At 44.5% G+C, this 19004-nt stretch overlaps 1 protein-coding gene across 4 annotated transcripts in view; it reads left to right on the forward strand.

The window, feature by feature from the left end:
* GFRA1 (GDNF family receptor alpha 1) overlaps positions 1-19004 on the forward strand; it is a 207309-nt gene that overhangs the window by 48401 nt on the left and 139904 nt on the right. For 3 of the 4 annotated variants that reach the window (XM_060286210.1, XM_060286209.1, XM_060286208.1), the window contains exon 5: positions 9742-9756. The exons of the other annotated variant lie outside the window; for it this stretch is intronic. In XM_060286210.1, coding sequence (XP_060142193.1) covers positions 9742-9756 — 15 coding nt within the window. The remainder of the gene's footprint in view (positions 1-9741; positions 9757-19004) is intronic. 4 annotated transcript variants of the gene reach the window in all.

Genomic DNA, 19004 nt, shown 5'->3' on the forward strand with positions numbered 1-19004 from the left:
GTAAAGGCACATCTAGGTGTTTTCTGCAATTGGACTCCAAATTCACAGGTAATGAAGGTTGGAGTTCTAGATTTATAGGGATTATGATATTAAAAATGTTATGGGCACGGCTCAAGTTAACTCTCTGGGGGGTTTTGGAAAGAATGTGTATGTTTGCTTATTCATCCTTCCACACACCTACCCACTGGGCATTCATTGAAAGACAGTATGTGTAGTGGTTAAGAGTTTGGATTGAGAGGATTAAGGCAGTGTCTGTAATACACTTAAAATAGTGCCTGATGTATGGTAAGAGTTATCATTAATGTTAAAATGTGCCTGCTGTGCTCTGATATTCTGCCCTGGACTTTGGGACTACAATGGACAGAATATCCCTGGAATCATAGTGCTTTCAGCTTAGTTGGAGAGAGAGAGAGAAAATTACAAGTGTGTATCTGTGCACCAAGGAGACATACAGGTGAGGTGCAGGTGTGTAGCAGAGGTTCCTAATGAAAGATCCTGGTTGTGTTCATTAAAGAACTTTAGAGCTGGAAAGAACTGCAGAGGTTTTCTAGTCACACCTTCTTTGGAACCTAGAGAACTTCAATGACTTGTCCCCATTTATACAGGGGATTTATAGAAGAGCCAGGACAGAACCTGTACCTCCTGAAACTGAGGTCAGGCCGATGAGTATCACATGGCCAAACCTCCTCCTTGAAGACTTGGGCCAATTTGCTGAAACATACTTACTCCCACATCATTCTCATCAGCAATGCTTGATGTTGGGGGCAGCTTCTCCGAACTCAGACTTTAATTATCTCTGGCTCCTGGGAGCTTTCCTGACGGTAATTTGTGCCAAACCATCAGAATAATTATGATGGCCATTGTTTTATGTTTACTTTAAAGTTGTCCATACTGGTAATGATCACCTGGAAAACAGAGATTTATTCTGCTGGACATTTGTAAATATCTAGTTTGAAGTTAGGAGACTGGGTAACCAATCCAACTAAAACTAGGATCTCACAGATCTGCCCAACAAATACATATATGATAAAACTAATCAGTTGACTTGGAAATGGAGACGAAAGAGCATCTTTCGGAAAGCATGTGTTGGGCAGGAGTGGGGGGTTGGATAGAAACTGATTCAAGGAACTATAACCTTAAAGCTTTCAGATGGTTTATAATTTATCTGTAATGGGAAAAATACTTTACCATCGAGATAATATCTTGGGATAAATTTGAAATAACCAGCTGTATTATGGATGTTTGTGGATGTATGTGAATTGTAGGGAATGAATTCTTTTTCTGTGAATGTAATTTAACGTGGATGAGGTGACAAATAAGCTATATGCAGTAAAGCCCGTTTGATATATATAATGTGTGTAATTTAAACTTAAAACCATCATCTTTAAGAACTGTAACGGACCTTGGAGATCATCTGGCGCAAACTACTTTGCAGATGGGGGAACCAAATCCCAGAGCTGATGAGTGGCATTGCCTATAGTGTGGACTAGAATCCAGATATTGAGATGATTGAGTTTGGAGACTTTTTAGAACGTAAGACTTGATACCCACAGGCTCACTTTTAGTATTTTTACCCATAGTGGTTTTATAGCATGGCTAATCATAGTTAACTGATTTCTTCTGGAAGATGAATGAATTCTTCAGCCCTTGGTATACGAGGATGCTTAATAAAAGTATTTTCTATGACTTCTAATGAATGCTCAATTAAAGAAGTTCAGGGAAATTAGAACAATACTGTTTGTCAACCTCTTCTTTAGTTTGACCTGTTAATGCGGCTTCTTATGATTTCTCAGTTAGCTGATTTAAAAGAATTCGGAGAAAGTCATGTATGCTGTTCTTTTCAAAGAAAAGCACTGGTTGCTAGAGGAATTGAGCTTAATATAGTTTCATATCATAGAGGTTTTAATAATGCAGTCTGAAGTATTTGTACATGAATTCATTAAGCCCAGATTAGTCTTATTATAATTACTCAAAAAGTAATTCAATTTAAGAGAAAACATTTTAAATGGATATAAAATACCCTGTTAGCTGGGAAGCCATACTGTTTTACTTTATCAGCTCCATAAAGTACTAGCAGATTTGTACATAACTTTCACAGTACACAGAATGCAGTCATAAAAAGTATTATTCCTAAATCTATTTTTTTATGTTCTTTCAGTAGTTAAGAGCATTGTTCTTCTGTGCTAGGAATGAGATATACTCTGGATAGAATGTCATAAAAATGTTAGGGACTTACTAACTCACGGGCTTTGCGCTGCCTTCCCAAGTCCCTGTCGGCTGCTGGGTCACAAGCACAGGCCCTCAGATTGATGTTGGTCGTACATTCCCTAGAAAATGGAGCAGGAAGAGACTTTGGGGCTTTAAAAAATTTTTTCTTACTCACAAATAAGAGACATTTACAGAGCGCCATGGGCCTTCAGAGGAACAACAATGACCCGCAAAGTATCGGTCTTCATTTCTAACACGGTAAAAGGTGAGGGGAGGCCAGGAGCAAGGAAAACTTTCCCTGGCCTGCATCCAAAACAGGACAGAGAAGAAAAAAGAGAGAGAGATACAGACCCACATTAAAGAACGGTGGTATTTGGCACGGAGGGCTGGAGACCGGGAGTGAGGCCTTCCGGTTGGTGCGGGCTGCGTGCAGTTGGAGCTGCCTGGGTGCGCCTGGGGGAGGCAGGAGGGGCGGGGAGATGAGGCACGCGGCTGCCTGAGCTGCCTGAGCTGTCTGGCTTTGGAGACACAGAAAACTAATCACAGTCCCCGTACGGTGCCATTGAAGCCAAGCACGGGCTCTGGAGGAGCCCTTGACTCTGGCCGTGCTCCAAGAGCGCACAGACCTGCGCTCGGACAGGAAGGGGTTCCACTTAAGTGGTTTGTTGGGTTCAGACTTTCACTAATTTACTTAATGGAGCAGCAGAACCCTTTCCTCAGGCAAATTCTTCGTAGCACCCCACAGTGCTGAGCAGAGTGGTTCTCAGTTCCGCTGCCCCGTGCAGTCCCTACCTCTTGTAAACCCTGGGTCTCCACTCATCACACCCCAGGGCAGAGATGGGTGAGCCCCTTATGTGGTGGCCTTGAGAAATAACGACAGGTCCAGAGGAGACAGGCAATGTCAGAGAGGTGAGTGGTGCCCAAAATGAAGGCTGGGCTCTGGGTTTCTTGAACATCTGGGTACTAATCGCAACCCCTTAGATCTTTGGTGTTTGGAGATAGGATGTCATTGGACCTCTGGTTTTAAAGATTAAAAATAATTCATTCATAAAATAATATTTGATAATTGCTTTAGAGTTTCTTAATGGCATGTAGCTACATGATGACAAGAAGGAATCAGGGCTTCCCTGGTGGCGCAGTGGTTGAGAGTCTGCCTGCCGATGCAGGGGACACGGGTTCATGCCCTGGTCCGGGAGGATCCCACATGCCGCGGAGCGGCTGGGCCCGTGAGCCATGGCTGCTGAGCCTGCGCGTCCGGAGCCTGTGCTCCGCAACGGGAGAGGCCACAACAGTGAGAGGCCCGCGTACCGAAAAAAAAAAAAAAAAAAAAAAAAAAAAGAAGGAATCAAAACAATCATTTAATTTTAATGGATTTTCCTCTTATGATATTTTACAGTCCTATACAAGTCACAATTGGCGATATTTTCAAATAATAGGCAATCGATAAATATTTGTTGACTAATAATGCTACAATTATAGAAGTTTTCTGAATACTAGTTATTGTGCAGTCTTATATGCTTTACCTCATTTAATCTCCATAGCACTTTATGAGACAGCACAAAAATTAATTATTCTTATTATCTGTGTGTTGCTGATGAGAAAAGCAAGGCTTGGGGAGGTTAAGTAATTTGCCTAAGATCACACAGCAAGAAATGGGACCAGCTCTGACGTCAGGACCTGAGCTCTTTGCTACCCTATTCTATTGCTTATTATTATAATAACATTAACTTTCACTTGTTGAGCATGTACCATAAACCAGTTACTTGTGCTAACTGCTTTACAGGTATGATCTAGATTCTCCTTATGAATTTTGAAAGAAGTTTTATTATTCTCATTTTATAAATGTAGAAACTGAGACTCAAAGAGGTTAAATAGTTGCCCAAGATGGCTGTCTAGTGGACTAGCAAGAATTTGAACCTGGTATTATGTGACCCCAAAGTCCATGTGCTTCACACTGATTAAATGATCTAACTTGATCCTCATGATATTCCTGTGGCAGGGTAAGAGCTCATCTGTATCATCCCATTTTTATAGATGAGAACATAGGCTGCAAGAAGTTTAACCTCGAGTTTCCACCTGGTGAGGGGCTGGGACCCAATCTTAGGTCCTGGGATCCGGTGGCCACAATCATGTAGTGACCCAGCACTGGACTGTATTTGGGAGAGAAGGAATGAACCCTGCCCTCCCTGGGAAGCCCACCTGCCATTTTTGGACATAGACTTCCTCAATTTGAAGCAGAACTACTCTGGAGTACTGGGGAGGCTTTGGTGGGCCCCACTTTTCAACCTTGAAAAGAAATAATTCACTTGATTTGCAGAGATGTGCAGAAGTATACAGACTGAATTCTAGAAATCCTCATAGCCATGCACAGAGCTTGCCGGTTTTTGAAATTTGGTAAGGGGCAGCTCAACTGATCTTGAATTGACTTTGGTTAATGGTGAACTTGACCCCATTCAAGGAAGCAGCGTTCATTCCCGCTGCTCCCTACATCCTTTCTCTTGTCCCTGGTTAGTTGGGTCCCAGTGACATTTATAGTGCTTTACTGTAACGGCACTTGTACTTGAAAGAGAATTTTCTTTCTGTAGCTCAAACCACAGGAGGACTCGCAAGACAGCTATCTCCCCAGGTGAGACTTCTTAAATGGGAGTTAAGTGCATGCATTTTCAAGAAACTAAACTCCCCTCATATATAATTTAACCTAGAAAAGGAAGCAAAATTGAGAGAGTAGTATGATTACATTGTTTGAGGACTAGTAACTTTACCTCCCCCAGTCTTATGGAAGTCATGCACGCTTTCACTGTTTCGCATATCTTTAATGCTGTGGGGTGTCGGCTAGATGTGATATTGTAATAATAGTCAGGGTTTCTCTAACCGTAGTTACGAGCTGTGGATTGAAATAGTAAATTATTCCTAGCAGACTGAATGGGCAATAAGACTGCCATCCAGTTCTCCTCATAAAACAAAGCAATAGATAAATAAAGAAGAGCCAACCCACTTAACCCACGTGGCTCTGTGCACTGCTAATTATTAACCCAGGCACAAGAGATGGGTTCACCCAGAGTGTGGTTAAATCATTTTTAATAGTGGTAAACACTAGCCATGTGGATGAGTAGCACTCAAGAAAGTTTTTAATCAGCAACATTTAGGAATCACCCAGCCTAATTGCCATAACTTATTAATAATAATAAATAATCTAGTCCCTTTATGGCTCCTGTCTCTGGAGGACTCAGTGCATTAATGATCTCTGGGGTGTGAAGCTCTCGGTAGCTCTGGAGGAGGTGGGCAAATATCCTTGATGCTCGTCCCTAACAGTAGAAATTGGACATTGAGGCTAAGAAAGGCAAATCTGAGTTCTTTCTTTCTTATTTTCTTCTCCCCACATCTGATGGGGATGAAGATGCCCTTTCATCTATATATAGGACCAGAATGGCTCCAGGGGGTGCGTGTGGGGCTGGAGAACAGGCTTTCTTTGTTTATTTGAATGATTGGGGTTGAGGTTTTTTCCCTTGGGAAGTGAGTGTGAGTGGAGCTTTGTCTGAAGGAGTTCATTTCCTCCGCACAAGTGTCTCTGGTGTCCTTTGGACTCAACCTGACTGAAGCTTGGCTGGGCGCTGGCAACTCCCAACTCCTTACTTCTATGATTTCTGATTTCTGGGAGAGCAGAGAAGACGTTGCTGAGTCTTACTCTCAGAGTGATTCTCCTTAGCCCTGGATGGGGGGACGGGGAAATGTTTGTGTGAATCATCTAACTTAACCTTCCCAACACCGTGGTATTAAGTATCTCCAGGTCAGTTCAAGTTCAGAGATTATAAGTGATTGACTCCCAAATAATTCTTAGTGGTTGGTTAGACCGGAAGGAGATGATTGCGCTCAAATTTGACGCCATTTGATTTTTATAAGTGACTAGTCCCTGTGGGTTGGGAGCTGGGGGTCGTGGCTGTGTACACCAGAATAGAAGATGATGACAGTATTTCTATGGCTAATGTCCTCTGAGGTCTACAGTTCGGGGCAGGGTGAGGGGTAAAACAGCACATAATCTGCCTTCTTCTCGCTTATTTTCCATTCTTCTGTCCATGAATCATTTGAGCGTGAGCCTGGATGGCTGTTTCAGTGTGGAAAAGTGAAATTTTAAAGAAGGTACCCAAGCAGTTATAATTCAGAGCAAAGAGCTAAATAATGCTGAGAATGGAATGATTTATGCCATAGACTACAAAAGACATAAATTTAGAGTGTAAATTACAAGATAACTCGTGCCAAATTGTTGTAATATTTATACTAGTGTTTATTAACATTTACATTTGAATAAAAAGGTGCAAAATGTAAGTGAAGCTGAAAAGGGGTTTTTAAAAAATCTAAAAGAGCTTATATGAAAATCAGGAGAGTTTTCTGGAATAGAAGATATGAATAGTACTCTATGCAGATTTGTCTGCTAAACCATGATATATGCAGTGGAATTGGAAGGAGTAAGGTATCTTATTCCTGAATCCCTGCCTGAGTTTCCTCCCTCCTTGACCACTGATACTTTCCAGTGACTCAAATCAGTACTGAGTTTCAAAGGAAGTGCACCCTGTCAAAAGCCATGGAGAGGAGGTTGAGGTTTCTGGATGGATGTCGAGACTAGATCCGTATTTGAAAGACTAATCTCATTTAAATGATGTTTTCAATGTTGGAAATTTTTGTCTGTATTCATTAGAGGAGAATGATAAATCTCTAATTTGTACTTTGCTAATAATAAGGATGAGTTTTGTGCTTCATTAAGGTTAAATGAATCTCATGTAGTCCCGGCTCAGCCTTTAACAGACGCCATGTGTGACCTGGGGAAAAATCTCTTACTTCTCTGGGACTCAGTTTCCTCGTCCATAAAATGAGGGAGTTGGACCAAATGGGTGTTGAGACAGCCCAGCCCCTCTGTCCTTCCCTCCTGTGTGGGAGCACACCATGCCAGGCAGTTAGGTTCCACAAAGGTGATCAAGACACGTAGCTCTTGTTCTCAGGAGCTTGTGGTCTACATAAATAACTAATTATAATATGACGTATACTTGCAACATGCACAAGTTACTCTGGGAGCACAGAGGCGGAAAGAGTGACTTTCCTCTCGTGGGGATAGGCTCTGAGAAACTTCATGGTGGCGCTGTGACACTTGAAGGCGGCGGAGGAGGGCTCCTCCAGGTGTGCGAGCTGGTTAGAGGGTGGGTGGTTCAGACTGTGCGTTGCAGGCAGCAGATGCGCGTGATCACCATGGTATATTTAGGGAGCTGCACGTGGTCCTTTTCACCGTCTCTGGACAGTCAGGGCATGGGAGCTGAGTGGCATTCTACACACTGCTGCGTCAGAACTTATGCCGGTGATGAATTACTGAGGTTAGAGAATAATGTATAGCATATATAAATTAAAGCAGGGTTAAAGTTTTCCCATAATGACACCAGTATTGCCCATTTACATCCCATCTGGCTTTCTTGAGTGTGAGAGAAGGGGTGGTGATTTAGCCAATTCCCTGGGAGTTGTGAGCCTGCATCTGTCTTATCTGTCCCACAGCCATCGGCCTGGGTATGCCCTGGGGAGCATGTGTATTGCATGTGAATGACACCCCCTCACGGGGGTCACGTGTGCACCAGTGGAATGAAAACTGCTCTCACTGGTGTTCTTTCCTTGCAGTCTGTTTAACCCACCAGGTACATGTTTCATCCACACCATTTGTGACCCCTTGGCTCTTTGTGACCTTGTAGGAACTGATGTTTTAGCTGAAGACTGACAGCAAATTTAGATGTTGATGATATAATTCTCATTTAGTTTTTAAGATGCAGATAAGTTTTAATTCAGATTATGAATGTGAGGCATGTTCATACATGCACATACACGGGTTCAGGATACATGTTCCATGTCTGATTTCTTCACTCAAAAATAATAAAAAACTTTAACCATTTTCAGTGGTTGAACCATAATCCATTGTATGGAATGTATTATTTTCGGTTTGATTCTCTGTAGACAAACAAATAGGCAATCTGTGTTGTTTGCCCATTATACACAATGCTGTAATGAACATCTTTGTAGACTTTAGGTACTTGAAGACCTTTAGGTATTTCATTAAATGAAATTCCTAGCAGTGGTATTGTTAGGGTAAGGACATATATTTAACATTGCCATACATACTGTCAAACTATCTTGTAGAAGTTTTATGCCTATTTACAACCCCATGAGCAGGGCAGGAACCGGCTCACATCTGGGTGGTGCTGTCTGTATTCTTGCTAGTGCTATCTTCCATCTTTAAGTTACTGGATGAGAAAGTAGGAGGAGATAAGAATACTTTTGGGGTGATTGAAAGTCGGTAGAAGCAGGGTGAGCATGATGTCAAAAAGTACCTTGCATATGCACATATGTTCACCAAAAGATATGGACAAAGTATCACAATTCCTAATTGCTCAACACTGCAAACAATCCAAATATCCATCCACGTTAGGATGGAGAAATAAATTATGATAAAATCATGTGGTGGAATACTATCCAGCAGTGAGAATGAATGACCTACTGCATGCTACAGCATGGTTGGCTCCCATAATCACTATGGAGCAAAGAAGGCAGACAGAACAAATTCAGTCCATTTATGTAAAGCTCAGAAACAGGCAGGACAAATGTGAAGCGTTGTAAGTCATGCTAGCGGTTCCCCTCGGCAGGTGTTGGCCACTGCTCATTCGTTTATGCTTTTCGCTAATAGGCATGTTTCCTGGTGCCAGACCTAGTGCTTGGCATATGGTAGCTTCTCAAATATTTATTGAAAAAGATGAATTAATGTTTTTTCACCTTTTAACAGATTTTGACCTAGGATTTAATATGAAGACATAGTGTTAATTAGTTGTGAGTTAAAATTTGGAGAATTCATACAAATGTGCTTATTATGATTTAAATATGGAACTTTACTCATAGGCCCTTCCTCTGTTTATCCTGTTGTGTGCCTTTGTTGCTTTTGTTGTTATTTATAAACCAGCCAGGCAGCATAGTAGGGGGTAAGATGATGGTTTTGGGAATCAGACTGACTTGAGTTCAATCCTGAGCTTATTCCCCTGTGACCTTGGACGAGTTACTTAACCTTCCAGAAGCTCAGTTTACCTATCTATAAAGTGAGGATAATATTACAACTTGCTTGATAGCATTGTTGTGAAAATAATAATATTAACATGAATAATAACTGGCAACTTTTGTATGTTTACTATGTCCCGGGCACCGATCTAAACCTTTAAAACATGGGACATCATTTGTTTAATCTTTGCAGTACAAATCTATTCGTGGTTTAGGGAACTGTAAGCCACAGAGTTAATAAGTGTGCAGCCAGAATTTAAACCCAGGCAGCCGCCTTCCAGAGCTCAAGCTCTTAACCACTGTCTCTGAGTAGAGGGAATATCGTACCAGGAGTGTTTAGCATAGTCAGTGTATGTTAGCTATGATGAGTATCACTGTCATTTTCAACATTATTATTAATTTTATTTTTCTCGCTTCTCTCTCCTTCTCTCCGCCTCTGTTTTTCCTTCCTCCTGGCAGATGTTTTCCAGCAAGGTAAGCCCACTGTCTCCTGCCTGCTTTTCCTTTGGTTGTGCTCTTTTGGGAGAGTATCATCTGCGTGCAGAGGGTTATGGGGCTTTACATTCTTCTGTGGACGTATCATGGGAGCTTTAGGAGGTACCGTGAGGATGATGGCCTGAGGTGGCCTGAAGTGTCATCAGCATTCCTGGGCCTCCACTGTCCAGCCTCTGCTTCTTCCTCTGGACCTTGCTTGGGGGAAGAGTCGGGGCTGGACATTTGGGGCAGAGCCCCTGGGGAGGGACTCATGGCCGGGTGCCTCTCCAAGGGCAGGGCTGCTGTGGGCTTGTGAGAGTGGTGGGAGCTCATGTCTCTGGAGGGGATTGGGTGGAGGCCACTGTCCCTCGGGGCTCCTGCATCAAGGCCAGCTGCAGCTTGGTCAGGGCCCCCATAGGCCACCTCCACCTGGGGCTTTCTTTGTCAAGCAAAAGTGTCGCTGACCTGGAGGTGTGGCCCAGACCATGGCTGGCTGGTCGCTTTCTGCTCTTCAACCCAGGGATGCCTCACAACCCCTCCAGTTGGTGCAGTGACTGAGAAGAGCCTGGCGAGGGTGTGCACTGTCTTACGTGTTTTGCCAGCCACGTTCACATGTGTGGGGGAGCTGGAGAGGGAAAGTGTAACCTAGACTGTGTCTTCCAGTGCGTGTTTTAGTCCCCACTCAGGATACACAGCCACTGTGCTCTGGAAGACTCACAGGCATGGTCTTATTGAACCTGCTAGAAACACATTCAGGGGCAACTGCCTCTTTCCCTTTCTTTATGGCAGCCTGAAACCACCAGGAGAAAGTGGCAGGACCTGCCTGTTTATATTCAAGTTGGGAAATACGTTTGCCGCCCACGTCCGCCACATCTTTCTTGAATCCCAGGCTGGCTTAAAATAAAAGAGACCGGTTTAAAAATACATCCAGGCATCCCATAGATAGCTTCCAAAGAAATCTTAACAGGCTGGATATTTTCACAACGATTGTTTCATCCTAAAGATGCAGCGTGTTATGGAGAAAGTCGGTCTGCTCTCTCTGATAGAAGCGCAGTTGCGGGTAACAATGTGGGGACTTGTGTTGTCTTTTAAGAGTCTGGAGTCATAGACCTACTTTTATAAATAATTCATAAATCCCAACAAGCCATAAGTAATAAGTTCCATTTGGCTAGAGACGAAGCCATGAGCAAAATTGAGAAGGTGCCGTGACTGTGGGTGTAACGCACGTGCTGCTGTCAGGGCACTGGCTGCGGTGCGTTTTCTCCCTTGACAGATTGGGAGTTCAGTGGGATGCTCTGGGAGGACAATTTTTTTCAATGAACTAGAGAGCAAGCGCCCCTACCCCCAACACTGAATTGCATTTCTCCTTTTGATACATAAAATGCTCGAGTTAGGAAAGTCTTGCTGGAGCACGTGTGCCGAGGCCCCTGGAGGATGGGGAGAGAAAAGGTTGGTATCAGATCTGGCTTTTCTACCCACAACCGTGAGCGTTCACGGCTGTTGTAGTCGATATGAAAAACGGCTTATCAGACTGCTTATGTCAAGTTTGCCTCCTTTTTAATCAGTCATGCTATTCGATTGATGGGATTTGCCTGTCAGGAAAAATGATATGCAGAGCAAAAGTTATAATCATCTGCAAATCACAGACTATCGAGACTTAATAGCATCTTCCAGGGATGGAAGCTGCTAGCTACCCGTGGCCCTGTGAGATGGCGGGCGGCAGCTCCCTCATAAGATATTACTAGGATTTCAGACGGGGAGAACTGAACTTGCTTTTGTGAATTATTTACATGGCTCTGGCCTTGCAGGACCATTTTATACGGAGAGAGACGTTCTCTAAAATGATGGCAAAGAACCGCCAGCTGGTACCCCCTCCTTACCTTTGCTTCTGACCATTCTGCCTGTGAAATGAATGCTCAGTAAAATGTGGCAGTAAAAATGTGCCAGTGCAGATGTAGAGAATGGACTTGAGGACACGGGGAGGGGGAAGGGTAAGCTGGGATGAAGTGAGAGAGTAACACTGACATATATACACTACCAAATGTAAAATAGATAGCTAGTGGGAAGCAGCCGCATAGCACAGGGAGATCAGCTCGGTGCTTTGCGACCTAGACGGGTGGGATAAGGAGGGTGGGTGGGAGACGCAAGAGGGAGGGGATATGGGGATATACATACGCGTATAGCTGATGAACTTTGTTATACAGCAGAAACTAACACAACACTGTAAAGCAATTATACTCCAGTAAAGATGTTAAAAAAAAATGTGCCAGTGACAGTAATATCAGACCAAAACAAAGGTGTTGCGTCTTACAGACAGAATCTGAAACATGACTGCACAGCATCTTCTGGGGTTAAACTCTTGTTCCAGAATTGTGCCGTTAACTTGAAACAGAGGGGCCATGAATTGTGCTAGAAATAAACAGTAGAAAGCTGTGTGGCTTCAGATGAACAGAAGCCACAGGGTCGGTTCTGCAGCCCATCCACACAGGACAGCTCTGAGGGGCTCTGGACTGGCCACGCTGTGGGCACCCAGGCCCTGCTGCCCAGGGACTCACGGGCAGCCTGGGGATGCTGCTTTGTAATGTGTACTTCTGGCGGTGAGTGGCTGAGGCCTCTTTGCCCGGAGGAGTCCCTGCGTGTTTGGGCTGCCGTGCACCGGGGCGGGCAGAAGAGGGAAGCAGGCTTGCAAGTTGACAACATCAGACGTTCTCAGAGGAAACCGAAGTTCTTTCCTCTGGATCGCATTATCTTTAACTTCCCTACAAATGAATCTTGTTACAGCAGGTGACAGCGCAGCAGCTACTCCCGGGCCTTTCTCTGCTGTATCTGTGGTGTGTGCACGTGGGAGTGGATTTCTACCCTGTGCCATTTTTGAGCTCATCTAGGTTCTTTCATCTGTAAATTGCCCCTTGCTGTGGCTGTTAGACCACAGGGCATGAGGACGGTCAGGGACCCGTGGGCCCACAGCTGGGCTTTCTGTATGTATGAGATCCAGGGCCACGTTTTCAAGGAGCCTTAATTGACCCACATTCTCTGTTGTCCACAGAGCTCATGAGCCATTGGATGGCTCTCAGGAATTCTGAAGAGCCACAGAATTGCTCTTCACCACGTCAAATGCAATTGGCAATGCTGTACGTGCACACGTGTCTAGAATCTCGAGTTTTAGAGCACTTCTATACCGGTTATTTAATAAGTCAAGACCACAAACACAGACACACACACACACAGCTCATTTGAAGTTACTGAAGCACCTTTGAATGCTCACCCACAGGCTTAGCCTTGATTCTGAAGTCGAACAGAACCAAGAGGGTGGCTTGGAATTGAGAACACGACCTCTCAGCTGGGCATTTGAGAGCATCAGTGAGCACCGTGTAAAGGTTTCACCATTGAGCTGATTCTCTGCTCAGTGAACTGAAATAAAGTCCCTTATAGACTCTGTGCCCAAGAGGCATAGCCTTCCCTCCTCCTCGGTGCTCACCCGGGGCTGGGATCTTGCTATTAGAGAAATGTTTCTTCCAGCTCAAGTACTTTTTGATACCTTTCAAACATAGTGTGCTCGTTTATTTTGTAACCAGTAACCGTGTGCCAGGCACTTTCTGGGCCTTGAGGATAAAGGAGTGACCGAGACGGCAAAGACCCCTGTGCTCTTGGAATTCACAGTCTAGCTTCGGGAACATTCAGTGCCAAGCGTGCAAATTAATAAACAAGGCAAATTCCAAGAGGGGTACAAGCAGTGAAGAAAATATAATGGTTGGTGCGATAGAGGCTGGGAGGACCGTTTTAGATGGGGTGACCAGAGAACGACAAGGAAGACGAGCTATTGGAGAATCTGGGGGACCAGCTGCGGAACTTGCAAGGGAGTGGCCTGGTGGGCAGGAACACCCCAGTGTTCCAGGATCAGAAGGAAGCTGGAGTGAGAGAGGAAGTTGTATGAAATGAATGAGGAGAGGAGGGCAGGCGTGTAGTCTCGGGATCAGAGGAAGGAAGTCAGTGGTGGGTTTTAAGCAGAAGAGTCACCTGATCTTATTTACATTTAAAGTCGCCACACCGGCTGCTGTGAAAATGCACCAGAATGTGTGAGAAGGACCAAGGCTGAGTGCTGAGCAGGCTCAGGCCGGGCTGAGATGGGACCCTGCCCACAGACCCTAGCTGCTCCCTTAGTGGGTCTCTGTGCCCCTGGGCAGTGGGAACGGATGGCCCCCTTCCCAGCCAGCTCCCCTCTACTGAGCGCCACACTTTCTGCATGTGTCGAGTCTTGTGCCATGACTTAAGGCTGGAAAATTATGTTCATCAAAGGCATCATTAAAATATTCCTCTGTGTGTCTTCAGATTTTAAAAAGCCACTTTTCTCCAGTACATACCGAAGTGTATATCATCTGTATTACATATACTGATACATCATCGATGTATATATATTGCTATACCTAGGAGATCCCAGTTTTGCTCCCAGAAGTGTTGCTGCCTTTATTGAGGAACTTAGGCCAGCTGCTTTGCCCTGTAGCCTCAGTTTTCCCATCTGTAAAATGAGAGACTTGGGGATATCCCTGACCCAACGTGGCTTTCTGCTGATGCTCTATCTTGATCAGTTTTAAGTGGATTTGAGTTAATAGAGTACAAAATGTCCCATGCTGCAGGTTTTGAGTATTATCCAGAGAACTTGGGTAAAAGCAGAGATTTCTGAGTGGCTGAGAATTAAGGTGAAAAGAAATGTGGTTTCAGAAGTGTAACCTACTCTCATGGCCATTTGGAAACATCAGTTCTTTCCCATGTGGATTAATACTGGAATTCACACTGGATAGCATTGCTTTTACTAATCTGAAGAGAACAATAAATCATAGTTTGCTTTCTGGCAGCCCAGCCCAGCCCATTAATTGTTGAGGTGGGCTTGTGGTGACAGCAACCACTGCCATTTATAATGTGCTTGACTTAAGCTCTTTTGCATATTTCAAATGTATTGGTCAGACTGCTGGGGCTGGATCTTAGGTTTCCCCAAACACTTCAGAAAACCCATCTGGGAACTTCCCTGGTGGCTCGGTGGTTGAGAATCCTCCTGCCAATGCAGGGGACACGGGTTCGAGCCCTGGTCCGGGAAGATCCCACATGCTGTGGAACAACTAAGCCCGTGTACCACAACTACTGAGCCTGTGCTCTAAACCCACAAGCCACAACTACTGAGCCCGTGTGCCGCAACTACTGAAGCCCGCGCACCTAGAGCCTTGCTCTGCAACAAGAGAAGCCACCTCAACGAGGAGCCCGCGCACTGCAACAAGGAGTAGCCCCTGCTCACAGCAACTAGAGAAAGCCCGCGCGTGGCAACAAAGACCCAATGCAGACAAAAGTAACTAACTAACTAACTAAATAAATAAATAAAAAGAAAAAGAAAAAAAGAAAACCCATCTGTTATAAAGCTCTGATCCTTTAGCCATGAATTACGGTCCCCCTGGTAACGTTACACATTATGAAATATTGTTTGCTTTATGAGTATGGGATTTGGGTGAATAAATTAAAACTGTTGTTACCACTTCCAGGGAAAAACTCCAAGTTGTCATATGATGCTAACTAGTAAATAAGAAAAATGCATGAACATTTTTTATGGTGGAAAGTGGTTGGTTCCCTGGTCACACTTCCTATATGCTAATCTTTACCGTGTATATATATCATCCCCCATTCTGTCCAGAATCAGTAGAATATCAAGTCATGTAGGAAATGCATCCATCTTTCCAGAACAAACTGAACAACATTACCATTTCATTTCACGTTGACTCACTTTGTGTGTTTGTGGTAGGAAGATGATAGGCATATTTAAATAATCACATTCTGCATGGGCTGTGCAGGGTGGCCTGTTCCCTGCCAGGTGGCCTCGGGTGGGCTTTTCCTTGTAGCAGATTCAGTGTCCTCACCCCAATCCCGTGATATGAGTTTCAGGTGAAGTTTCAGAGCCTCTCCTCCCACGTACTTGAGTTTCAAAACTTCCAGATCAATAAAGGGGGAGGGCTTCCCTAGTGGCGCAGTGGTTGAGAGTCTGCCTGCCGATGCAGGGGACACGGGTTCGTGCCCCGGTCCGGGAAGATCCCACATGCCGTGGAGTGGCTGGGCCCGTGAGCCATGGCCGCTGAGCCTGCGCGTCCGGAGCCTGTACTCTGCAATGGGAGAGGCCGCGGTGGTGAGAGGCCCGGATACCGCAAAAATAAAATAAAATAAAATAAAGGGGGAAAGTTTTATTGTTGAGATGGTCACTAATAAGAAGAACAGTTTTTCTTTTTTAAATTTTATTTTATAGGGGTGATGAGGATGATAATGATGTTGCCAACATTTGTGCATCTCCTGTATTCCAGGTGCTTTACACACACTGTCTCATTGAATCTGCCCCCATAGTTTATGAAGTAGGTATTATAACCAATAATCCCACCGTACAGATGAGAAAACTGAGGCACAGAGTAGAATCCATCTAGTGATGTTTATATAACTCGTGAGTGGTAGAGCCTGGGTGTTTTTTTAGTTGAAAGAACAGATTTAGATTTTTCGAAAAATTGTGAAGGTAGTAGTACAGAGAGTTCCCATATACCCCACATCCCGTTTCCCCTGTTACTAACATCTTACATTAGTGTGGTTCATTTGTTACAACTAATGACCCAATATTGATCCATTATTATTAGCTAAAGTCCATAGCTTACTCAGATTCCCTTAGTTTTCACCTAATGTCCTTTCCCTCTTCTGGGATCCCATCCAGGACACCACATTACATTTAGTTGCCATGTCTCCTTAGGCTCCTCTTGGCTGTGACAGTTTCTAAGACTTACCTTGTTTTTGATGACCTTGACAGTTCTGAGGAGTCCTGGTATTTTGAGTCTGTACTGTAGATGCCCCTCTCTTGGAATTTGAATGATGTTTTTCCCATGATTAGACTGAGGTTATGGGTTTTGGGGAAGATCACAGAGGTAGAGCTCCATTTGCATGACATCATATCAAAGGCATTTACTGTCAACATGATCTATGACTATTGATGTTGATCTTTAACACTTGGCTGAAGTCGTGTTTGTCAAGTTTCTCCACTGCAAAGTTACTTTCCCCCCTCCTTTCCATACTGTACTCTTTGGAAGGAAGTCTGTGCATAGCTTACTCTTAAGGAGTGCGGAGTTATGTTCCATCTCATTGAGGGGAGGGTATCTACGTAAGTTACTTTTCTGCAAAGGAGATTTGGCCCTTATCCTTCATTTATTAATTTATTCAATCATTTATTTAGATCAGTGTGGACTCATGATATTTATTCTACACCTTGGGCTATAAAGCAATACAAATTTTATTTTCTTGCCTCGTCCATCAGGAGTTCTTTCAGTGGGCTCCTTGCGTCTCTTTGATATATCCTTGTCAATTATTTTTTGAGCCCTTCCTCAATACTTTCTGATACTATTGTGTAAGATGCTCCAAGTTCGTCTTGTATATTTCCCACCTCTGTCCTAGAGTGTCATTTCCTTAAGGAGCACTGGTTCCTTTTATTGGAGAATGATGTTAGAAACCAACATCTGGGTGCTAGGTGTGCTTGTTGTTATTGGGGTGTCATTTCTTTTAGGCCCTCTCAGCTGGCAGAGCAAGGAAAAATATGTGTGTGTATACTAACCCATGTATATATGCATGTCTATTTCTATATGTAAGCAGTTGTATCTATATTAAGTGTGAGTTCTTACTGGTGTCTGTAACTCTTATCCATTAACTCATAGATCAGTTTAGCCTCCTCCTCTTGCTTATCTGTACTTTCCCACTCCCAAGGTGTGACACCTGAGCCAGGAGTTTGAACGCAGGTAGTCTGACTTCAGGGTTTGCAATACAATGTCTTGATTCCCATTGGAGGACTTTCTTCTACTCCCATTGGAGGACTTTCTTCTACTCCTGGTGAAACACGGTCACAGATCCTTGACCCACACCAGGCCCCACAGAACCACCCTGGTGCAGAGGAGTGAGTTTATTAGGTACCTATCTTAGTCAGTTCTGGCTGCTATAACAAAATACCATAAACGGGGGTGGGGCGGGGTGTCAAACAGCAAACATTTATTTCTTATGGTTCTGGACCCTTCAAGTCTAAGATCAAGGTGCTGGGAGTTTCCATGTCTGCTAAGGGCTGGTTTCCTGGTCCATAGAAAGCTGTCTTTTCTCTGTGTCCTCATGAGGCAGAAGGAGGGAAAGGATCGCTCTGGGGTCCCTTTTATAAGGGTACTCATCCCACATGACGGCTCTACCCTCATGATATAATCATTTCCCGGAGGCCCTCGCCTCCTAATAGTGTCATGTTGGGGGATGTGATTTCAACATGTGCATTCTGGGAGGACACAGACATTCGGTCCATCGCAGTGCTCCTCTGCCTACACATCACACCTAGGCTTGCTCTCGCGACTGCTCAGCCAGTTCTAGCTCCAGAAGCTTCTAAGTGGGTTTGCCTTATCTCAAGCAGATTGCATAGTGCCTTGTTTCTGAGCGAAGGCATTTGTACTTCCTCCATAGCCTGGGCAGGCTAGGGAGAAGGCAACTGGTGTATTTAGAATATCCCAGCTGTTGAGTGCTTAAGCTCCCTGCACCTTCCTTAGATTGAGTGCTGCTCACTGGAGTCCAAGACAGACCATCGTTTAAGTCACCGAGTTTGTCCTGGAGACAGATTATGAGGCTGTGAGTGTTTCCAGCTTAGGCAGGTGGGAGCATGAGAGGCTGAGCGTGTTAGTCTCTTTGGACTGTCGCCCACCTGCCAGTTTTCCCCAGCTTTCTCTCTCTGACGCCCCCTTCCAGATGCCCAGGCTGGTACACTCTCCCCTCCAGGCAGAGGGGATGTTCTGACTTGGAGGCCTGCCTGTGACAGCTGCGTTCATCAGGCCCACTGATGGGAGCACCTGTGGAGACAGGTGGTGCCCATTTGCCCATGTCCTCTGCTACCTGTGGTGCACTTGGTCCCCTCTAGCCCAGCAGTCAGGGATGGGGCTCTTGAACCCCATGATGTTAGGGAACTCCATTTCCATCCTCTCTGGAGCTTGGCTTGCTGGAAGCCAGAGAACATTACAAACAATCCTAGCTGATTCATTCAAATTTTTTTATCTTAGCTGAAGCAATCTTTTGGGAAGCATTTTGCCAGTTGATAGAAATGTGTTCTTTATACTTGACAATAGGTTTGGCAACGCGTTCTCACAGTGATGGCTGGATGTGGACGCTCATTGACATGCTGCTTTCTTCTAGGAGACACTAGGCCAGGCCTCCTCAAGCCATGC

The sequence above is a fragment of the Globicephala melas genome, chromosome 16 (genome assembly GCF_963455315.2).
Source record: "Globicephala melas chromosome 16, mGloMel1.2, whole genome shotgun sequence".
Lineage (NCBI taxonomy): Eukaryota > Metazoa > Chordata > Mammalia > Artiodactyla > Delphinidae > Globicephala > Globicephala melas.